The following is a 25,488-nucleotide window of genomic DNA, read 5'->3' on the forward strand; positions in this document are numbered from 1 at the left end:
GCTGTGTTTTTTCTGTGTGTGTGTGGGACTGACAGCATGACCAGGTTTGCATTTAATGGCCGACACTCCTGAGGAGATGCAAAGTGAGAGAGATAATCAGAGGTAAAGAAGAGAGCGGTACATGTGGGAGCAAGGGGATGATAGAGCTGGAAACAGAGAGGCAGAGGGACTCAGTGAGCGAGATGTTTGGTAAGTAGAATTATCTGCTGAAGGGAGGGGGCAGCACCACCATGTGTATCCCAAACTGACAAACGGGTAAAAAACAACCCTAAAATAAAAGGTATTTGCGGAAACAAACATCTAATATGGATAACAACATGTTTATACATATTAGAGAGAAGAGAGGTAACTGGGCTTTTGTGGGAGACCAAAATGTGTCGCGAATGGTCGTTAAGAGTCTGGAATCAGAGAAATGTTGTGATGTATTTTCCAGCAATAGTCCTCAGAAGATCAGATTTAAATGCTTCAGCTTATGCTGTAAAAATGCATCCTAACCCTATCACCTAATAAAAGTATCAATATTTGATGCAGAACCCTGATATATGTTCAATAGCAATATTTTCAACGTAAGATGAGCAAGGAGACCGGTCATGGCACTGTCATCAGAATACCTGCCTTTGAAGTGAGTGAGTACGATTCACAGCGTTCTCTGAAGGCATCGCCTTCTTTATTATTTGCATTATTTTAGTATCATGTATTGAATTTAATAGATGTTCAGTAAGTAGAGTTGTTATTTCTAAATGATAGCAGTATGCAATATGATGAATGTGATGTTTGATGGCTAATTGGTTGTGTAGCACCAAATATGTTGCATTAAGGATTCTAAGGACAGTTTTTGGGTGTCGGCTGGAGCTCATGGGGGAGAGTGGTCGTAACCTGAAGGTAGCCGGTTCGATCCCCGCTCTCTCCATAGTTGCATGTCGAAGTGTCCTTGAGTAAGACACTGAACCCCCAGGGTCAAATGCAGAGAAGAATTTCTCTACGGGGATAAATAAAGTGTACATTTCTTTCTTTCTTCATATTTTGTTATCAATATCGGAAACGTACGAATATTTGGATCGGTTTATTTGTCAACCTAAAGACACAGGTGAGTTCATAGCTGTAGTAGCTGTAAATTGAGAGATGAAAATCATCAAAAATTAATGCAATTTCTAGAAATACTGGTCATCTTCTGTTTTGTGTATTGTAGCAATTGCACAATCAATACTAATTTCTGTGTTTCTGAAAAAGGTTCCTGTTTTTTAAAGCATATCTATTCACAAATAATTAACTAAAGAAAATAAGGAGAAAGAGACATCCCTTTTCTTTTAAAGCACCCTTACTAGCATAGTACAACACACAATCAATGTCCTTGTCTGTATCTCCCACATTTGTCTCATTAGTATTAGCACTCAGACTGTGTTTTAGGGCACTGTGATAAAAAGCCCAGGCGGCCACGGCTAAAGACAACCTCACACGTAATGACGAATATCGCACCAACAACTGAGTACTAATCAGCCAAATAGCAAAAATAACACTTCCCTTGATTCACACTCATTAAAATGAATTACTGAGAGAAAACAGAAGATCGTACGGCAATCATATTGTGTACTGTTAGAATATCAAAATAATAGCTTTCAATTCCTGAAAACACATGATGTTACAATAAAGCACATGTTGTAATAAGGCATGGGAAGTGTTGATCAAATAAATTCATTTTGGAAAAATTTTGGCACACTCTGGAGCACTATACAATAATAATCAGTGGTCTCACTTATTGCTGGATGTATAATGTATAATGCATTATGAGGAGTTTTGTACATGTAGTCAACGGAGAGTTGTGCTTTCATTTTTCCTTTACTTTTATTAGATATGTAATCTAGGAGCAAAGGAGGAAATGCCAGTTGTATTTCCAGAGCACAGACGTTGAAACTGTGTACTGTAACAACAGATTTTGGACTGGAGAAGCTCACGGCTTCCAGTTTCACAGGACATCGTATATTTACATTGTCCAGGGATCTAGGGGTCAAGGATGATAGATGACATGCCATCTGCTTATCAGGCCCTCCCAGAGATGAACGTTGCAGTTAGCACAAGGGAAAAATGAAGGTCGGCATATCACCTCAAAACAAACCGTACGGGACCGGAGTCGGGGTGGCGAGAGGTGGCTGCATAAGGTTTGCACGGCTCTTGATCTCGCCACTATAACTGATAAGGCTGGTAGAATGCACTGCCAAAAGGGATTATCTGTGGGTAGCTCACTGCGTCTGACACCAGGCATGCTGGGTAAAGAGAAGCAGGGCTGTTGACTGTAGAGGCTGCTCGAGCAGTTAAATACTGCTGTCCAGACCTCTATGATTTACACTACCAGTCTTCTCAGACAAAGACCCCGGCGTATGTTGCATCCTCTTGAATATTTCAATATTAGTGTTGTGTATTTATAATGTCATTAGCTGGAGACGACTCAGTATACATCAACAGTCACGTTGGTGACTGGATTGTAATTGCCTTTTGGAAGAAACTCCACTTTAGCACTCTGGCTTGTGCGGTTCACGTTCTAGGAAAGCCTCTTTTATAATCTAGTACTCGGTTCTCTTTGACTTACCGAGAGTATCAGACTGCTACAAGAAAAAGGTCTGAAAAGAAAACAAATGAGACGTGAACCAAGTTTGGTTTGAAAAGAACTGAGGAACCGATGAAGATAGGCTTATGAAATAGGTGAAACAAAAGACTGACATTTCTATTCAGCTCTTTCAATCACTTCCAAGGAATCCAATATCAATCTCTGGGTATCAGTGTTCTCTTGCACAAAGTCAGAAATAATCCTGAGGTAAATTAAGGACGTACTGTGGCAGCAAAAACATATTACTGTGTCTTATATCGAAGATACCTTTAATTTTCTTTTTAGTTTTTCATTCCATGATTTTTGTGAATATTTTACTTTTTCAAGGTCATTTTATTCATGTTATCAATTCAAATCAGTAATAACTAGTAGTCCATGTGGACATGTAGCATATGTTGAAGCATACATGAACACACTCTCACTAATTGTCAGTATTTTAGAGGAATGAGCTCCGAGTTCAACATTTTAAATACATTGCAGTGAATTAGTGAAGATGGGAGTCAGTTTCCTCATTTCACCGGCTCTGATAATGAAGCTTTGATGTTGAAAAATGAAGATAACTTTTGTTTGACGTTACACATCGACAGCCCCACAAAGTAAAGACGCTGTTTAAAACAAAAATAACCACAGTGAAGATTAAAGTCACTTTGCTTCTTCCACAATGGAGTGCCTGAACTGGGCAAACATGTGAAAACTTTCATTTAAAATGTGACTTCAAACTGTTAGTTCTTTATCACTATTCATTCCCACTGAGGCCAATCAGGGGGGGAAAGTGATAAAAGGTATGTAAAGTACTAACATTTGAATGCACACAGCTAAAGATAAATTATGTATTAGGGCCAAAGTTAGAGAATGTTGCTACAGTATTTTGAAAAACAGTCAGCTGCAGATTTAATCACCAAATTCAGACCAAATGTGCATGTTATCTCTTTCCAGTAACAGTTAGTCTAATATTTACAAAGTGATGGCCAAGAGAGAATACTAATTTAGAACTTATACCAAGTTATTTATTTATTGAGACGCTCTTTAAGTGTAAGACCACCAACATTTGCCTTTGGGTCCAACTTGTACAAACACGACATAGGAAACATAAAGAATTGAATGAGGAAACATAACCTTGTGTAAAGTCATCTTACAAAGAAGACATTACCCCAATTTCAGATATAAATTAGCCAGCTATCCTTTGATTAGAAGAAGCTTCCCATGCTCACTAAAATAATTTCATTAACCCAGCCAGCTCTCTGGGCCTTGGGGAGCGGAGGGAGTGACTTTTGAATTTTGGAGGACTTTAGAAGAATACTTAATAAGGTAGATTAACTCTTTGATATTCTGCTCTGGACCTTGAATGAAGACATGGTATGACATACTCTCATTCTAAATCAATCAGAACATTGTCTTCATTAAGCTTGCGATTTCTATGTCATTTTCAAAACATCTATAGGAAATTAATTGGACTAAGATTTAGGAGAAAAATGCAGGGCCCCATTCTGGATTAAAAGTGAACAATTCTTAAAAGGTAGCTCCATCATAGATTCTCTCAACACAAACTGTGTTATGACCTTTTCCATAATATTATTACGACACAAAGACCTTCATTAATCTCTCTTTCCTATCTCCCATTGCCTCATGCTGGATTGTGTTACCTCCTTCTCCAAAATGAGTTCTGATTATACCAGATAATGGATCAAAAAGATAATGTCCTCTGAGAAATGAGGGCTAAGAACAGGATTAATAGGGGAGCGAAACAGTGTGTGGATCATCCTCACTCTGCTACACTCAGGCTGCCTGATTTTGTTTATTTGGGAGTTGACATGACACATGGGAGTCACACGCATTATGTATAATGCATGTCATATTCCTTGAACCAGTAGCACTGTACACTGTGCCTCGCAAAATACATGAAATTGGGCTCAGTACAGTGTTAAGAACATTGTTTTTCTACCGTCAACTGATTTGCGAGAATAAACAGAAGGGGAATCCTTTGGGAGCATATGCTATTATCACAGATCTACTTTTCATTGGGATGACAGGGTGGCAGCGAGCCAGCTGCTTTGGAATGTTGGATCAGTGCTTTATATTTAGGTAAATGCATACAAATCCATATGCTGAGGATAAAACAAGCTTAAGACCTATATTGTCAACAAAATGTGGTATATACCATATCAAACATGGGCAGTGTAAACTTTTGTGGCACAGAAGATTCGGTCATGCAGCAACAACAGATGGTTTCTATTTCTGTCTTTGGTTCCCTGACAAGTGTGAACATATTTGTATGACGTTTATGAGATAAGATAAGAAACTACGATACGGATAGGATAGGATTTTAGTGCTAGTAGATTAATTTGTTTCCTCATGCTTCCAGTCTTTAAAATAAGATAAATTAAGCTACAGTGTTGGCTGTGGATTCATATTAAATGTACAGATACAAGAGTGATGTAGATCTAAAATGTCAAACTATTCATTTAAAACAACTTCTACTACGGTATCAGCAGTAACATTAAAATATGAATGAAAATAACATGTAGAGCCACATTTATTATGAAGTTTAAGTATCATTGTCAACAGATGTAGAAAAAGGTCATTTTTGATAGTCCGGAGGTTGGAGCAGTACGAGATGTGAGCATTGAGTGTGACAGGTGGGCTCACTGTGGGTGTGGGGGGTCACAGCTGGCTTAGGCTGTGGTCACAGTTGCTGTGATGGCGGTGGCCACACGTGAACGCCTGAAGTGCAGCATCTTACTCTTTGGTAGGATGAGCTGGTGGCTGAAGGTGGTATCCATCTGCTACGGTTCATCATCAAGAGAGTGGGAGGTGTTATTCAGGACGGCGTTCATCATGTCCATCATCCTGCTCTCTGCTTCTGCCTCCAGACTGTGCCGTTCCAGCTCTGCTGAGCTGGACTTCTTTACTGGTATCACCAGCCATCATGCCGCCTCCCCAACACACTATAACCAAGAACAGCACACTGACCACAGCTGACCTTCAGCACACACTGAAGGATCCGTTTCCTCAGGTGGTTTTGAGCAGTCCAGGTTTTTGTTGATTGAGTATGAGTCCGCTTTCTCGCACGGGGCTTCCTAAAAAATATTGTACTTTGTTGATAAGAGCTTCTGGTGGATTTCAAGAAAAACAAGTTATTGCATTATGGTCAGTATTGAGTAGCCAGTGGTCTGGCTTTTTTTAAATGTGGATAAAGTACAGTTTATAATGTGGTGTGGCAATTTTGTGACAAATTCAGCTTCATACAGCTTTGTGAGGGCTTGAATAAAAACACCATTACATACACAATTCATGTTTTGAATATCCAATAAATCCATACCTTATTCAGTGATATTGCTTCTCGTCTGATTAGTATACATAAATATTCTATAATCAGAATAACGGAATATTTTAAAGTGCCACGTTGGTTTTGCATGTTTTAGCAAAAAAAGGAGCAATATATGACATTCAAATCCATTAATACAGCAGCAAATAACTATTAGCGACGGAAAGATAATGGAGTAATGTCTCCCGAGCAGCGAATGAAGTCAGTCTCCCTCCTCTGAGTATGTTGTTATCCGAGCTTCTTGGGTCAGCTGCGCATGCTTTTAGTGCATGAGAGTTTCTCCCGCTGGCTAGTTCACGGTCGTCGCTAAGCACTGCTCTTATACAGCTGATAATGCCGCCCCAATAGTGTTGTCGAGGAAGCGTATGTCTTGATATTCCCGAGTCTTGAAACCTATATTCTTACATACTCCATTAAACTTGTATTATTCAAGTGTTACTGCTGGGTGGTAAAACAATTGCAAGTTGGAATGATAGTGAGATGTCCACGGCTCTGTCTTTGAAAGATCAAAGTACACAAGCTCTGAGTCAAAACAATCCACTATGCAAGTGGGATCTAATTAACCTCCACAAAAACATTTTGGCACCACCTTATTCTTACTGGGAGAACAACAAGATTACATAAAAAAAGCACAATGACTGATGTTGCCTATTAATGTTGTTTTCTCTATCTAATTTGAATTATTTTTGTTATTTGTCATTTGAAACATGCTCTCCAAGTGCAGTGGGGGATGAACAATTTTTCCACCTCACAGATCTAATTCGCTTACCTTACTGACGAGAATCTCATTCCTTATTTTGGAAGCACACCTTTCCAAACTCGTTCACGGGAGGAATAAAAGCAGATAATTTACTGTAAAAAAATAATTATTGAACTTGATTAAACAACAGTTGGGACAAAGAACCCTTTGCAGGGATCTGAAATAATTCCTTTTACCAAGCCACTGAGTGAGGGGAACATCAAAAAATTAACTTCAAATACAACTTGGAACAACACAAGATCAGTGAGTCGCTGAGTGAGTTTATCTCCACGATTGAAACCAGTGGTGTTCCTTTGGACCATGAAATTGTCATTTGTTCTGCAAGCGTTACAAATGAGAGTTCAGGGCCATGCCAGGACTGCTCGTTGCTGCTGAGCTTATTTTACCTTGTTATCTGACAAAATCTCCATGGATAATTATATTTGGCTCAGATAGACAGGTAGAGAATGCAGGCGAACATGTGCTAATCCACAGCGGTGTCTCCATAGAACGCAAGTGGAAACCGATGGAGCCCATCCACCGAGCTGGATGAAAAGGCATAACAAACCCTGAGTGGATTCCTCATGCAGTATGATTCCTCACATGTGATCGGGAGTTAGTGCAAGTGCATCCGAGCACGTTTGAATATTTCAGCATGTTTTAATGTCAGTGCCTATTGTGTCTGTTCGTGCCAGGGAAAGCTTTTTTTTGTGTGAATACATGTCTACATGTTTCTGTGCATGGGAACAGCATTAAGCAAAAAAATAATGTAACCAGTATGAGAGATTTCATTGTGACTTGCTTAAAACCATTAGAGAGGGAGGAAAAGACGACCAGGCCGAGGGGATTACTCTGGAATGTGGAAGCGGCAGAACACAGTGAGAAGGGGGGTGACATTGACAGTGTACCAACGACAACAGCACTAGCAGGAGATCAGGTTAAAGAGGGTGGCAGAGCGCCATCTGATTGTTCTAGAAAGAGGAAAGAACAGAGACAGAAAGAAGAGCGAGAGGGATATAGGAAGATTAAGACAGAGGGGGGGTGATAAAAGTACAAAGACAGCAGAGATTCCATCTTGCAAACAACAAACCAAGGGCCTTTGCCACCAACAGCTCTCTGCCTTTGATGCATACTGCAGTTAGGTAGCACTGATGAGCAAGAGAGTGGTGGTGTTTGTGGTGTGAAAGCCAGAAAGAGAAGGAGAAGAAGAAGCCGTTATGAAAAGCATCAGACCCAGAGGCCTATGGAACTCTGATGACGCGACTGTGTGCTCCACGTGGGGGTGGTGGTGGCGTTGTAATGAAAGGAAGGGGGCAGGGTGTTGTGATGACACAGGCTGCAGGAAGTATATGTAGCCAGGCTGTAGAAGCCAACCCAAAATTAACAGAAAAAAAACAAGGAATGCAAATCAAACTAATAAAGGACATACAACAAAGCTGTACACCCGGCAGGCATTTCAGCCAGCCAATTGAAATAAATCAAGATGGAGGAGATAATTTCAGCTCAGGTTAGTATGAGGCAGCGCACCTCTTTGCTGATCTGATGTACAGCATGGTGACATATACTGACCTGGGCTTGACACAGCACTAGTAGTGGTGGGTTCAATAATTGCTACAGGGGAGGAGAGGGGGTAAGGGGGAGGGGGAAGGAAAGAGGACATTCATGTATTATTAACAGAATGGAGACGTGAAATAAAAATAAAAATGCATGCAAGGACAAAAGGACAGGGAATGGAGTCAAATCCTCTCCATGCATTAAGGACATCTCTGTGGCAAGATGCAACCTCCACATGCTCATAAATAATACCCTTCATCCTCCCAGTTGCGTCCGATTTGCATGGGTCACTGCTATGACAAAACAACGAGGGGAACCTGGGGGCCTGGGGCGGTGCAGGCGGTACGGTTACACTGGGGCCTGTGGGGTGAGGGGGGTGGGGGCCGTAAAGAGAGCAGGCCTTGCCATTTGCTATAAACACATCTCTCTAATGGATTTCATTTTTGGGGTTAAATATGGTCAGTAGCCACCTATAACAAAATGATACGCCACTCATTCTACACAAACTATACAAAACTACAAAAACAAACCATGAAACAACAATTGATTTGTTATTTTCTTTGGTATTTGTTTCAGATACATTGTCAAAATATATGTTGAGGTTGTCCAATGGCAAGTCTATATTTGATCATGTGACGGGATGATGTAATTTACAGTCGCTAGTTTAGGCGCAAAGTCCGTCAAGATTGACAAGCTGAGCGAGCACTTTCAATTGATGCCTTTCCAACGTCGAAGTAATAAGTACCTTGGGCTCCGTCATAATTATCTTACTCTACTGCTAAAGGCGTTTTGTGATTGGGTGAAAAACCTAAATCACACTTGGTCTGCTAAACTACTGTAAGTTTCTCCATTGTATGTCCTCTTGTTAAGTTTGCATGAACCTGCAGAAAGATTTGCTAATTTTCTTAAATTAAAACAGGAACTTTTATGACTCATTTCCACTTCATTGTTCGGTCCAGCTTGACTCAACCCAACTCACTTTTGGTTACAGGTCCTTTTCTCCAGTTGGTTTTCCACTATGGATAGTACCAGTTTAATGTCCACGAGATCCTTAGCTTATCTCCATAGTGACGCCACATACAACTGCCGTGCAATTCCTTGCTGGCTCCTCTCATCGGCAACCGAACAGAGGACCGTGAGCACAATCGTACGGTGTAACTCAACGTTCCACAGAGTAGTTTTGTGGGCTGCACACGTTTTAATATACCTGTCAAGGGAGTCAAAATAAATTACGGCCCCTGTTGATGGCAGCCCGGCTATTTATAAATGGCGGGTTTTGTGCAGAATGACCTGTGTGACGACAGTGATGATTCTCTCTGACCAATCAGTGATGTGAAGTGATTTAACTCCACCTTCCAGTATGGAAACCACCTCAACCGAGGTGGTACCAAATAAAGAACCGGGTTCTATCCACAACCTTTGCTGATGGAAAACCAAAAGAGAGCGGTTCGCAGCGAGTCACGTGGAGCAGGGCCCGCCGTTACACAAAGTGAAATGCAACATTATTCTGCTTTGATCCGTCTGTGCACGGAACTCAAGAGTGCCAATCTGATTACCTTATGAACTCATTTCAGGCTGAGCCACTGGTGGCATTTGGGAGCTAGAATAATGTCACATCCACACATGTTCAGTCCAGTCTGTGTGTTAAACTACTAGAGCTGAGTGTGTCCAAGGGAGGATGGCAGCAAACACAACTTCTTTACTTTTGAAGTGCACGAGTAAAATGTCACACCAAGTAGATCCTATGCTTCATCATATTTGTGGTTGAGATGATTTTGCAAAAGGAGCCACATGTGTTTCGTTCAAAATGGATTCTGTAATAACCAATAGACTGATGAGAGATGCAAAGAGGTGAATAAAAGCAATAGGTATGAATTTTTGGACACATTTTGGAGCCCAAAAATATTTACAACCCGTGGTAATGGTGTTGACGATGTTATTGTTACCAAGGACTCAGAAATGAGTGTGAGCCAATTTCTTTGATTTCTTACTTCCAAAGCTCAAAGCTAAATCCACACTCTGCTCTGCAGCATCAATTATTGAATGTTATTTGGTAACTAGACATCCGTAGATAGATTTACAGATATAACTGCAATGTCAACATGACTGCCCATTTAAGATGAAGTGTGAGACAAAATATAAATAGCATGGCTTTCTGTTTGGTAAACAAGCACTTAATTCAAGATAAGCTCCGACCACATTTCTGCAGCGACTCAATCGGGGAGCAGAATCTGGGATGTGAGGCAAAGAAAAGCTGTTCATGAGAGCTCAACTCAAAGTGATGCACTGGTTGGACTGTTTTTTTTTGTGGCACACAAAGGTTGCAACATAAAAAAAACTATTCATACTCCTCACAAAAAGTAACAGGAGGAGCCTGTCTGTCACAAGGAAACACATGGCAGCGATGATTTCACCTCACACATATTCACACACACTACTTTATGTGGTTGCAGTGATCTGCTGTATATAGGCCATGCAATATAGTGCAGAGGCCTACTTTGACTCTCCATTTTAATCCATTTACATGGAAACTCAATAGGGCCATTTCAATTGTGGGGCAAAAGGGTGCACACACACCCCGCTCCTCAATCCGTGGCCTCTGCGTCACTTTCCAGAGGCACTCCAACGACGGCGTAATGGCCGTGTCGCTGTTTAAAAGGCTTCTGTTATGCCAACAACAATAAAACATTTGCTTTCATTTGATGTCATCATTCCTTTTGATGGGGGAATTGTGTAGGAATCAGTACTCGTACTTGAAATGATACGCCTGTTTCCTCGGTATATTGGTGGTGAAATGGTCAAATTCATCTTTTACACAAATGTTCCCACTTTAAGTGCTTCTGGGGGAGCCCATATGTGAAGACAGTTTCTTTTTAGTTCTGTCTTCAAACAGGCAGGCGGGTGCTATCTGATTAATACTTGAGCATGAATTCTCCAGTGAATCATTTCATGAGCTCTCTGACACTCGTCGGCGTCTGTGGAACATATCTTTTGACATGCAATCTCTCCCTCATAGTTCCACAGCGACTTGGGCTCTTTCTCCCATTCAGCACAGCAATGCATCATTTCACGCACTCTGTACGGCGGTCGACCTTGCACATCCTGCTCACTCGCAAGATACAATACATTAGTTTTCGCAGCTGTTTCATTTCATGGATTCATATTCTCTTTGTTCTCTCTAGACGGGATACTGCTGGAGATTTATGGGACATGATTTGTAGAAATCAGTGTTCATGTGGGGCCCCGCTAAGTTTAACTCATCACAAGCATAATGAGGAGTTAATGCTAAAGCTGCAATATCACAACTCAATCCGCTATAGTAAAGTACTAAAGTACATGAGGGGGTATTTCTTAACATTAGGTATGTTCAGAGTTGAACATATTAAAGGTGTGGTAGCAAGCTAATAAAACCAAAGATCCAAAAGCAGCAAAGAGGGAAAAGCACCTCATGAGTTACGTGCTGAGCCAATAACATTGATCCTAATCCGAGCAAACCCCCAACAGACAGAATATGGCCTATAGTGTAGTAAGAATCTTACTTATCAAGTCACTCTTCATGCATCTCTTGTGTAAACTCTTTCGCCGTTCATTTTATTTTCCTCACTGGTCCCTCCATGATGTTGGAACAGTCGGTGTTAAAGCCTGTGTTAATTTGTGAGCCAGCAAATTACTAATTCATCCTGAGTCTTTTTTAATGCTGTCCAGAGAGTGCATCATCCCGTGAGCATCCACTGGGCTCAGTCATTCAGGGATGAGTGTTCCTAGCAGTGCATCTGGCCTCCTCCAGGAGCTGGTGAGGGTGGGTATGCATTCCATTGCCCGCTGGGCTGCAGGAGGAACACTCTGCTCCAGCACCAAACATGTCCTCACCGCGGTGAGACGGGAAAATGTTAATAGGTTTTATGATTGCTTATATATGGAAATTCAAGGCATTCAAATGATAGAAAAATTGTGCAACACTGTAAGGGTGCTTTTGGGGAAAATAAAGGACACTGCAACCTCACCATGTTAAATTATCTCTGCATATTACGATATGTGATGTTATAGACGAACCCCTAAAAGCTATGTCAAATAATGCACCGTGTTCTTTTTAAGAAACTATACACTGAAAAACGAGATCGACCAATTATGACTAACGTAGACAAGAAAAGGTAGTTACTAAAATGTGCCTTCCAATGGCTTCAGTATTATTGCCCTGCATTTTGAGCTGCAATCAGACACACACACACACATTTTAGGTTTCACCTTTAGCTCCCATTTTCCTGAGTCTCTGTTCCATGACTCAGGTACAATCACACCGTGTGGGAACAAACAACATCATCAACAACAATGGCAGATGAGGAGACATGTCGAAATGACACCTACACATGCGGTGATTGATACGCGTGACAAACGAAACACGATGTTCATTAACCAACTAGCCAGCAGTGTCTCTCTTGCCTGAGGGAGGCTGAGCAGTGACTGAGAGAGAGAGAGAGACACTCTCTTTCTTCCCCATCAGTCTCTTCCGATTACTGCTCTGGGAGAGGGGGGAGAGGAGGAAATGAAGGCAGAGGTATAGGCAGAGAAAATCTTCTCCAGGGCTAAGCCGAGGTGGGCTGGGGGATAAGAGCTTGACCAATTAAGCTGGAGGACTCCTCAGAAAATTGGAGTGAACAGCCTTAGTCTTTTCATGGAAGTTCGCTTCCATCTATCACATGAAATGGGAAGTTGAAATAGGGATTGCTAGCTTGGTGATAGTTATACTCATAAGGTTTGTGTGAGTGTGTGGTGTATATATGGTATATTGGAATATAAGGAGAAAAACACAACCTTGTGCTTTGGAAAACATTAACTGTTGTTCGTGGAAATGCCCTTGCTCTCGTTGTAAAACACAACATGTTATTGCTTTACTTTGTATGAAAGATTGGAAACATCAATCAATGCAACTGATAATGCATCCATTTTTATTTGACTATCGATCATAAAATCTTGCACAAATTGAGCAAGACAAATCTTTGTTTGGATGAGGAAAACAATGCACACAATGGTTAAACATGATAAGAATACTTGTATATGTGTTGTGGATGATATATCAGAATCAGAATCAGCTTTATTGGCCATATCTTCTCAACCAGATGGTTTGAAGAGTCTGAGAATTCTGGAGATGCCTTCAGAACAGCGGAAAGCGTTGTTAGATAACCTTGAATGTAATGCATATGTATATATGTATATATGAGAAACACAAACTGGGACTAGATCAGCAGTACTATTGCTTCTGTGATAATTAAACTAACATGAATCATGAATGCAGTACAACACACACGTTTGTAACCCTTTGTGTCTTTGTTCAATGGCAGGCTGTTTTAATTATTGACAACATTATCAAACATTATCCATACATTTTGTCACATTGTGCTGCATTGAAGCCTTTTCCCGTTCCCATCTGGAAGAGTTTGGGCTGTGGCTGCAGCAGGTTCTTTTCTCTTTAACTTACATTACTTCCTCCTATACTTTTCTTCTGTGTGAGATCAACCCAAACGCCAAAAGAATATGTATTTCAGGCCATTTTTGTTCAGTTAAGCAATTTCACACAATTTTACGCAGAGCCCAATGGTTTGTTTTTACAAGAAAATGAAACTAAAATGCTCATTGTGCTGGGTGTGCATTGGCAATTCCCACACAAACATTTGCAAAGCCAGCATTAATGGTGCATAAACGTGTGGACATAAGAACACAACTATTTAGTTCATAATAACAGACATACTGACTGCAACATCTGGCCACAGAAATGAATGATTGGGCTAGCTTTGGCTAATTGATGGCAACGACTACAATATGCAATATGCCTGTCAAATACACTCAACAGCTAAATCAAACCAAAACATAACCTGGTGTAGCTGATGACTTAGCGCACTGCTCCTTTTGTATGAAACAGGCATCTTTCATAATGTAAGAACAAAAGCACCGATCCCGTTCGCACTCCGCTCGTTTTCCAGTGTTACTGCTTTAGCGCCGTCCAGCAGCTAAGACAAAAGAAAGTCATTGTTTTACTTTTCTGTTGAACAGTGAAGCTATTGAGAGAAAACCAGTGTCCTGTAAATAAATCAAACTGGCTGAAAATAAATCACAGCAGGGACTAGACCTGTAAACGCTCTGGTTCAGTTGATATCTAACACAAATGTTCCATCTGCAACCATACATGCACAGAAAGCCACCAAAGGTATTTATTATCATTTATATGCCATCATATAGGCGTATTATCCAATTCAATTGATTGAAAGCACACAACCTCTTCGTCACAGGTAGTGACGAAGAGGTTGTGTGCTTTCTTTCTGCTCCATAGAACCCAGTTTGTGTTTTACCACAGCTTTAAACCCACAGCTCACAGTGGTACTTAGCTGAAAGAGATCACAATCCCTGACTAATGGTTTGACAGCACAGAAACCCACATGGTCCAACACAACTGGCAAAATTGAATCCAAACCTATCCAACAGCACACAGTGAAGACACGGCCATCCAACTCATTTCAAAATTGCAGAAATTAGTCAAAACTAACCATGTCAACATGTGCACAAAGCCAGGATGCTTTTCATCCTTGTTTCATTTGAAACAGAAACCAAACAGCTGTCTTCCAGTGGCTGCTTTGGTTGGAAGCCATGTGTGTTTACTCTCCGTGGGAGAAGGCTTGCCAGAGTCACAGTTCATCTCAAAAGCGGTAATGGCATGTTTTTCCTGGAATCATTTAAAGGGACTCTGTTAAGTTAACAGAAAGAGGATTTACACTGCTTCAGGATAAGGAACTACAGCTTCTGAATATTGACTAATGAAACAGAGCCCTGCAATGCTTATCATTTTTATTTATATTTCACTTGACCTCACCAATTCATGCACAAAACACAAAACCTTGCAGTGTAATTGAAACATCCCTAACAAAACTACTGTATACCCACATTGTATTTCCACTTAAAATTCACCTCAATGTATGATGCTCAAATCAAATACGCATGCCCCTTCCCCCCTCCTTGTCTTGCTCATCAATAGCTATCGACTGGTTCTAAAATAGCAACCCAAAGTCACCCATGGTGAAATCTAACCTCTGGAATTTGTTGTTTGCATCGATGTACCGGTGCGACGATTGCTTGCCATTTCTCATTAGGGGGGACAGCATTATTGGCCTCTCTTCCATAAGTGGAGATCATGAGAGAGAAAGGGAGGGAGAAGAGAGGCAGTGTGTGTGTGTGTGTGTGTGTGTGTGTGTGTGTGCGTGTGTGTGTGTGTGTGTGTGTGTGTGTGTGTGTGTGAGAAAGAGGATGCTAGAGAGGAAGAAAGAGAGACAGGGGGGAAAGAGAAGACAAAAGGAATGAGAGGCTATGAGAGTAAGATAAGAGATTCGGGGAGACAAAGCCAGGATAGAAACACAGACAAAGAGATAAAGAAAGGGAATGGAAGAGAGAGAAGTTGGGGGTGGCAGCACAGGAAGCTGCCTCCTCTGACTATTCCGAGGGTTTCTTTGCCGCTCTGCCTTTGAGGCCTTGCTAGTGTCACATTAAGATCATCCATTTGAGGATCTGAGGCAAGCCTTTGATGTTTTTGTGCATACACAAACAGGAGAGTGGAGCGCTCCTTTGACAGTTGCCTACTCTACAGGAATATCTTTTTGTATTCTGAGTCTCCGGCCTGCTAGGGACAATGTTCTCATCACAGGGTGCAGCGCAAACTGGTGAATAATTTAATTCACCTGTTCATATTTCATCACTGAATACATGAAATGGAAGGAAATATGTTTCCCAATCCGTTGCTGTCATTGCTTTTTTTGCTGGATGGCAGGCAGCAGGGGGACAACATAACTGAAAAGCCTCACAGTGTAGGCTTAGAAAATGTAGAGTTCTTTAGAAATAGTTTGTGAATGTGTGTCGACGGATGTTGTAACATTCTCCGAGAAGGAAAAGTGTCTTTGTTTTTCAACAATGAAAGTGGTTGAAATCCACTTTCCATAGAGATTCAAAGGAGAGTGCATGCAGTGAGTGGAGCGGCTATAGACTACAGACTCCAGGAATGTTTCTAAGTGAGTGTGTGCACCAGGATCCAAAAAGCTTCGTATTCCTTGTCAGTTGCTTGACCTGTTGACAGACCTAAGCTGTTGAGCACTACGATGGGAATACACCTTGAACTTTTCTTTCATAATGTCCGTGTTTTGAGCACCCCTGGTGTAATTGGACTATTACTGCTTTAATGATCAATAATTCAAGGACTTCAATCCGCCATTAAAATGAATGAATTAGTCCTCTGATAGACTGATGACTTGTTCTTGCCGGTGTATACCGGTCAGTGGACCGTATGACTATGATAAGATGAATGCCAATATTATATAGTACAAGTCTAAAACTAAAGTGTTTCAGGCAGTTGGAAACATGACCTATAGTGTTGAGGCTTTTTAAATCTTTAAGGATCACTTAATAAAAAGGCATGTGACTTTGTATGATGGCTTTCTTATTGGGCTTTTTCTGAATGATTGATCCTGTAATTACAAGCTTTGTTTTAACCTCATAATGTAACATTTGTGGGTTGTGTCACAGAGGTTCTGATCCAGTTTTGGGTTTCTCCCTTTTTTCTCTCCAGAATGGCTAGTTCCCATTGTACTGCAGTTGTTATCATTTTTAGCTGGTGAATGAGAATGAGAATGAGAATGAGAGAGAGAGACAGACAGACAGACAGATAGATAGATAGATAACAACAGCTCTGAGCTTTTTGGCATATAGGCCTATGGTTAAAATGTCAGTTCCCTTTCACTTTTTTTTCTTACAGTTCTTCTCCTTAATGCTTCTGCTGAGTGGTACGACTCGTGCACAAAACAAACAGGCACCCACACACATGTTTCATGGCTCAAAATCAGTTAAAATCGACCTTAGAGTTGGCATCCAAGTGCCTCCTCGACTACATTTGAAGTCCACTAACCCTCACCAGGAGGGTTTGGTGTGGCAGGAGGCTCACACTGTCTCCTCAAGATCTCATCCCCTCTGTGCAGTCACCCTGACTAACTAAAGGAAGTTGCTTGTGCAGTGACATGGATATTATCCTATATTATCCTAACTGGGATCCCTCCGATGAATGCACCAACAAACTGGAGGTCCCGCTGGCCTGATGTGCCCGTATTTTATGGAAAATTTAGCATCTGAGGTTTCGAGGTGTTGAGCAAATAATCAGTATTTTTCAGTTCTTGAATTCATGCAAAATGCTTCCATAACCCTGTTAAACATACCTGCAGTCTATCACTGCTGCATCAGCAGGTTGGCCTCTTTGGCTGCATACTGAGTCATACTGCTACTTGGCATTCAACTTATCACAACTAACCTGTATAGCTGCCTTTGTAATTTTGATGCGGTTACCTTTAAGCTAAATGTATATTGCAGGTGGTGTTTTAGTCGAGTACACATGCAGATGTAGACTTTGAAACAACAACAACACGCGCACACCGACACATACAGACTTTACAACCGTAAAAGACAATCAGCATTCACAAAATTGATGACGAGGAAATAAGAAAGCACTTTTACTGGTGATGTGTGGGCACCCAGTTGCAGCACTGGATTTAACTTTAGCTTTTATTCTAAATCAAGAATGCTGCAGCAAAACTGAAAAAAACACTTCTGAAAGCACAGACCCAAGCTGACACCCACGACACTCTTCCAGCCCTCTCACTCTCCACCACTCCAGTTAGCCACAAGCATATAGAACGACAACTTACGGATGAGAGGCACACTGGCATTAACCATCCCTAGCTTGTTGGAGGCGACACATGTGTAGTTCCCGTAACGATCCTCTGTCATGTTGTTCACTGTGAGGACTGATCTGGAGCTGAGGCTCTTGATGTCGATGCCTTGACCCTTGATAATCCTGAAAACAGAACACAATCACAAAATAAAGATTCTATTTCTCACCCACACACAAGGTTTCAAGAACAAATGTTTGTCGTCCTTGTGGTTGCACAGTACTCCATCACTCTCTTCAACAGATCTATTTATCCCTTGGCGTGTCACGTCTGCCTTGGAGAGACGCTCTGAAGGACTGCGAGGGAAGAGAAATGACCCAGAGATGAACCAGCTCGATGCCACTTGACACGTTGAGCATTGTTTGCAGGTGCTGGGGGATTACAATACATCCTGTTGCAGTTGTGCCTTGCATGTGTGCTTGCCTTGCATGTGTGCTTGTGAAATAGACACATGTTTAATTGTTTAATTCGGTGGTCATGTATCGAACGTCCTCGGAAAGATGACAAAATAATGACTTATAAACTTCTTTCAGGAACTGCTCTCACGACACCAAGTGGTTAGACTCTCAATACCACAGCGCCTGGACAAACTCAAAACAGGACTTGTGGTCACTCTTGTCGTGAAGGTAGATAGGTAGGCAGGACACATTTTTACAGAAGAAACATTGCAAACAAAAATACACTTTCATGGATGCCACCAAAGATCAAGATCTGTTTCCAATGAAGGAGGTGGCATCCAAAGTTTAAATGAAGATTTACAATTACATTTTAAAACAAAAACACAAGAAAAGAAAGGTAAAAAAAGGAAAAGAATATATATATATATATATATATATATATATATAACTAATAATAGAGTCCTGACCCCCCCCCCTCCACCCTCCCCAAAACAACTTAAAAGCACACAATCCCCAAACTATCAACTGGAAGCCCACCCGTATCCCCAATACATTAGATATAGATTTTATAGAAGGTTGAGTTATATATATTTTTATGACCCCCATGGTTTTTACGAGCACACACATTCTCCTCTCCCTACTTGCCTCTCACCCAGGACACTGGTTTGTGCTGACATGATGAGATTAATGTGATCCATTCATGTATTATGCATATAGGTACACATACATGTATATCTACAAAGGGTATGCATGTCATGATAACAATGTCTATGACGGCCATCCGGCGCCGTCTAATGTGCCGTGCAGCTCCGATCTACAATGCACCAATGTGCTGAAGATTTTTTTTAAGCAACTATTGAGAGCAAGTTACTCTCAAAGAAAATACGGTAAAATTAAAGAGAATTTGAAACTGGCAAAGATGCCTTAATGACCCCTGCTACTACGAAAGGGGTGAAAAGATGACTCGGTATCTTGCTGAGAGAGATGGAGCCGAGTAAGAACGGTTCAACTGCCAATGAACCAACTGCCAGAGAGTGAGAGATGGAAGAATGCAATTCAACAAACTACAATCAACTTTCAAGATGCAGAAATGGCCACAAAGCAACAGCCGCTGCTGCATCCAGCTGAGCCTCCCATCGGCCCATCAGGTGAAAACTTTACAATTTCCAGATGGAGATGAGTTTGATGTTTCTGGGAAATAAATTGAAGTCGGGTGATAAAATAATCTTAGATAGAAATATCTTAGACCTAAATTTAAATTTAAACTATTTATCCTGGTGCTTCACAAACTGCTTAATGGTGCATACATCATTTGAACTAAATTTAATTTAATTAATAAACATAGATCAATAATATGAGTCACTTATTACACCTCGTCACATGGAATTATTTTAATTTATTTGTGCTTTATTGTTATTCATTGTATTTGTCATCCTATTCTTTATTCATTCCATTAATTCTGTTTATTTTATAATGTATTCATTTATTTTCTTTCATTATATTTAATTTATAAAAAACGTAATCACTTGATTTGTGTGTATATGAAATAATAGATATGTGTACACCATGAACATAACTCCATAGCAACCCTAACATTAAGATGTAACTAATAAATATACAATTTTGAAGTTTTCCCTATTTTTCCAAGATTTGGTGGCATCTTACATTTAATATCAATTCATTGTTATTTATTAAAACTGCTACCAGCAATAAAGCTACAGTCATGATGCTCTTTAACAGTCTATACAGATTAAAATCCCCTCTATAACGACATATGTTGTGAATCCTAACGTGAGATTATTGTAGATAGTAAAGATGAGTTTGTTTTCATCAGTGTGGTTTGTGTAATAACATCTTCACATTTGGGAATGTAAATCCTAAAACTCTCCAGAGGGAGGCCATATTTTTATCTTGGCATGGCTGTGGCCCCCCATGGTCTTGAGGTTGGCTCGAGTGGCTCTGAGAGGCACTCTGAGTTTAAACACTATGTGTGACCTTATGTCCAGCAATAATCCAAAAATCTGTTGTTCCCTCTCCCACTGCGACCTCCTCCAACGTTTCACATTTCACTGATAATTTCTGCGAGAGGCTCCCGCTTTGCTAGTTCAATATCAAACTAGTCAATGCTCCCCTCCGTCAGAGTGAAAGACAGCCCCCACCCTTGCACATGCACACGTAAACATTCACCCACTTCCATTGAAGAATGAAAGCAGTGACACATCAACAGAAAGATTCGGTTGTCAAAACGGTCACACTGGTTCCGATAGAGGCGTCTGGCAGCAGCTCTGCGGTGATGGTGTAGCTGCATCAACACAGAGCCGTTCCACACACAGTGAACGGGCAACGGAGGAGGAGTCACGGTGTTAATGTGCCACAGTATTTCTGTCCTTTTCATAATGAGGAGTAAATGAAGAAATCACAATTTAGCCATGTAAGAAGTCACAAAAAGAACAAGTCCTTGAATTAAGTAAAGACTAGAATCATGCCAATGTGCCTCCTTAGCAAATGAATAAATTGAATCCACCCCATAATTACAATTAGCACAGTGTGAGCTGATGATTGAAATTGTGCTCACAAGGAGTAGGTAAATGATGAGTAATGGGGGTAATTTGGTTTCTAAATTCAAGAACTGACACTTGAATCTAGACTGATGGATGTATGTGTCAGGAATGATTTAAGCCGGTTGCCAGCAAACATTTTATTAGGATGCAAGGTGAGGACAAGGCACAAATGACTCTTGCAGGAACATTTACATGGGACCTCTCCAGAAGACAAACACAGAACAAACAAATGCATCGTCTCTGGGAGAAAGCAAACAAATGAAAACCACACCTTTCCCATCATAATTTGTTAACTGTATGTATGCTTCTAGAACAGGTTTGGTGGCTGGTAGACAGCAGAACAATTCAGATGCTGTCAGCTCTCATCAAAATGTGTTTTCAAGGATTGTTTTAACTTCAAGACTTATCCACTTCATATTTATATGGGCTAAACACTTAATTTCACCCATAAAACCACCTGTATCCATTCCATTCATATTCATACTGGTGGGCTAAGCCATAATGTCTACTGGGTGCAGCTGCACCACAGCTGCTGGATATGATCTCTTGTCGTTGTAATCTATGTGCTGACTTGACGTGTGACTGAAGCTCCTTGCTTGGAGCAACTTTGACCTTTTCCCTTATCTGAGTCTAGTTTATCTGGAGCAGCTATGAAACAATTGACTTGATAATACAATGTGTCAATGCATTTAAATTGATATTTACAAACTGCAGAACTAATATCTTTTTTGCTTGTCACTTCTCTGAGATTTTGTAATGGAGGAGAAGGAATTTTTCATTTTTACTCCAATATACAGTTTGTTTTACACAAGTTTAAAACACAGGTAAGAGTAATAAAGGCAAATAAAGTGGAGCCACATTGAAAACATGTTTTCAATATGTTGTATAAAAAAAAAATAAAAAAAATTCAGTGAATAACTCTAAACAATAAAAAGGAAAAGTTGCAATGTCGTTGTGCCACCGGAACTTTATCAGGACAACTCATGCCACCACACTCGGCTCACCTTTTCTCACCCTTGTACCACTCGAATGTTGGAGAAGGTACAGCAGCGGCCTCGCACCTGAGCAGAGCTGTGCGTCCCAGACCAACTCCATGGCTTTTCATCTCATGGATAGATGGGGCAACTGGGGAAAACAGAGCGATGTCGGAGGGTCAGTCAAAAGAAACACATGTGTTATTAACACGGTAAGGCAATCTGAAAATAGGTTTAAGTCAAAATAAGACATGAATCACAGGTGAAGGAGGATTGTAGAACTTGAGAACCTCTGACATCTTGTTCATTGCACACGTTATGTAGTGTAAACTCAACACTCAGAGGCTACAGAGGCGGAGCTTGGCAAGGAGGAGAGCATCCATCCCCAATGCAAGAAAAGAAATGAATTGCATTGCATGGTGATAAATAGCATAATGGAAGTTCAAAGACTCAATGGCGCACGCAGGTTCTGTGAATGCAAAATGAGGCTCCTTTTATGTGCTGCAATGTGCTGTAAATCTCCTTCCAGTGTCATGAAGGAAGCTTTACATATGGACGGTTTCTAAAGCAGCCCAGTCCTTTGTACTTTAAATATTTACCCTGCTTCTATTAACATTCTTGAAAGAAATTAAATTAAATTGATGAATTGAAGTGATATAGACTAACAACAATGGCATTTTGTTGAATCCAGCATGTGGTTGGACAAAAATTACCATTCCATTACCATTCCCATAGTCGCAGAATACAGAATCGCTTGTTTTAATTGTACACTTGTCCATTGTCAGGGAGGCGCTGGACTCATAAACTGTGGACAACGAAAATGGAATGACCCTAAAGACTGAGGACAAGCGGTGCTTGCTGAAAGTCCCGCTGACTGTTCCTCACAGAAGTGAATGCAAACAGGGATTTATGCCCACTGGTATTATCATGACTGGTTTCCTGTTTCTCCATTACAGTAATCAACAGAGGCAAGGAAAAAGGAGAAACAATCGTAATAAGATACTCGATCTGACATTGTGTATGTATTGTGTTGACTTGGCTTGACTCCCCGTCAAATAAAAAAAACCGGCTCTTCACACACAATCAGATGCACAGTCATCTGACATACAATACAAGCACAATTACTTTGTGCCAGTCATACAGATTCTGATTAAAACCCTTTGAGACATGCAACAACTGCCCAGCCATGTATGAGAGCTAGACCTGTCAGTCTGAGCTGCAGCCTGTATCCAGTGGGGGGAGTTGGCTGAACGCCAAATGTTTACTTCCAATTGCATTTGGAGAAGTTCCTAACGGAGTGGACTGAAACACAGCCCCTTGGCACTAACTGGCATCTTACTCACAAAACTGCAAACAATGCCAATTTTTTACTATTACTATGTCTGAATAGTCTATTCCTACTTAAGACAGTTGTAATATATATCTCCGAGACATATTGCCAACCTGTGAAACTGCATTGATGTGGTGGGATGTAAAAGATCAGGGAAAGGGGAAACGTAATATGTGAACATGTGTGGCCTATGTTCATGTAGGAGAGGCGCACTGAGGTCATGGATGCTCTCCAACCTTCTTCTGCCTTCTAACGAGCAAATCCATATGACAAGTGTATGTTGCTTTTCTGTCCTTGCACGTGTGCCAATTATACAGTTATTTCCTCTCTTCTGTGGCTGGGCTGAATAATCCGAAGTAAATGGGTTATGCCCGGTCCTTTTCCCGTTCATATACTGTATCACCGTACTAAAAACACTGGATTCCATGCTGGTTGTAATATAGACCTTGACTGGATGTATGCGCTGGCTATGTGTGTGTGTGTGTTTGTTTGTGTGTGTGTGTGTGTGTGTGTGTGTGTGTGTGTGTGTGTTTGTTTGTGTGTGTGTGTGTTTTCCTGTATCTATTCTCACTTCAGAAACCTCACAGATTGCGCCACACGTATCTATTTGAATCAAGACTTGCATTACAGGGACACCCTCCCAAAATCTTTCTAAAATCAGCTATTTATCAATCAAGATTATTTTGGTGTGAGATTCTTAGTTTTGGAGATATCAGCTCCCGGTATATCTGCCTTCATTTGGAATATGACAACAGGAAAAAGTGCCTTTTGTCTTTCTAAAAAATTATGACCTGGTTACTCTAGATTATAAATAGTACTACAGGTAAGTGAAACATTTTTTATTTATTTAGTGGTGAAATGTCCCTTTAATGGTAACCACACAATAAACAGCCTTTGAAAAAGGTTACAGCTCCCATCAGCATATTTGCAGAAGAGCTATATATATATATATATATATATATATATATATATATATATATATATATATATATATATATATATATATATATATATATATATATATATAGTAAAGCATAAGAGAGTTACTAAAGCGATAAAGTAACATCAGAGTGTTTAGCATTTGACATTGTGCTCCAAAGAAGAGCCGTACAATACTTAAAGAAAAGGAAGGGGAGCAGGAGAGAAAATAGTAACTGAATCAAGGAAATATAAGGCAATAACAAGTATGACAAAATCAATGCAGTCTGCCGACCGACAGAGGCTTAGAGCATCCTTGTAATCCGCTATTGGTGTCATTGTGCGGGGCCATTGATTATCTGAAGCCTCTGAAAGCACCAGGGTGACCTGGCTGTCGCGCTCTACAGTTGCGAGGACAGTGGACACGGTGACCCAGGCAGGTGTGTCAATACCTCACTCATAGAGCCACGGCCTTTTCATGTTTGGACTGAGAACACTAAACCACTGGCACACTTCGGTCTGAATTTGCTCCTTTCATGTAGCTGTATTTCCTTTTTTAAAGTTGGAGAAAACATTAACAAAATGATGGATTATTGTCCTGTATTAAAAGTTGGTTAATATTTTGGCAAGCAAAATTACATTATATATATATAAAAAATATTTTTTATTTATATTAAGATCAACATACAGTGTGAGCACTAAAGGCCATCCCTACTAGTGGTGTACCTAAGGAGTATTGATCATGTATCATTCTTCTTATCCAGAGCAACTCTCATAAAACTTCAACAGACTATGGTTTTACGCTGCAATTGTGAAGGATTTATATGTAGTTTGGGCACAAGTAATTGTCCTTCTCACTACTAAAGTCATTAAACTTTTGCTACATTTTGGAGAGTAAATACCCAATATAATGTTGTGGGTGATCCAAAATAGTCTGCTTCTATATGCATATGAATACTATCAAGTCTTTCCAATTTAGATCCTGGCAATGCGATATGTTAAGACAGATCACAGCCATAAAATCCAGTCCAATCCAATAATTCCAATTTCAACATGCTGGCACGTCCTATATCATCATATATTGCGCAATACACCATCAGGATTTGGAGAGTAATGCAAAGTAGTGCACTAAAAATCATGAAGGCCCAATAATCCAGGTAATTTAGTGTCTCGAACATGCTGCGGAGGTGCTGTAAATCATGCCTCGAGGCTTGGTGATTCCACCAGATGGGAGTAAGGGGTTCGGTCTAGGAATAGCACAGGCATGGGAGTAAAATGGGTGCTGTAAGGCCCCGCTGGGTGACAAATGGCCAGTTGTGGGTCGATCACAAACCG

General features: G+C 40.6%; 1 protein-coding gene across 1 annotated transcript in view; it reads right to left on the reverse strand.

The window, feature by feature from the left end:
- negr1 (neuronal growth regulator 1) overlaps positions 1-25,488 on the reverse strand; it is a 129,487-nt gene that overhangs the window by 16,542 nt on the left and 87,457 nt on the right. The window contains exons 5-6 of the mRNA XM_034531037.1: positions 21,936-22,056; positions 17,949-18,097 (exon numbers count right to left, since the gene is read on the reverse strand). Coding sequence (XP_034386928.1) covers positions 17,949-18,097; positions 21,936-22,056 — 270 coding nt within the window. The remainder of the gene's footprint in view (positions 1-17,948; positions 18,098-21,935; positions 22,057-25,488) is intronic.

This window comes from Cyclopterus lumpus, chromosome 4 (genome assembly GCF_009769545.1).
Source record: "Cyclopterus lumpus isolate fCycLum1 chromosome 4, fCycLum1.pri, whole genome shotgun sequence".
Lineage (NCBI taxonomy): Eukaryota > Metazoa > Chordata > Actinopteri > Perciformes > Cyclopteridae > Cyclopterus > Cyclopterus lumpus.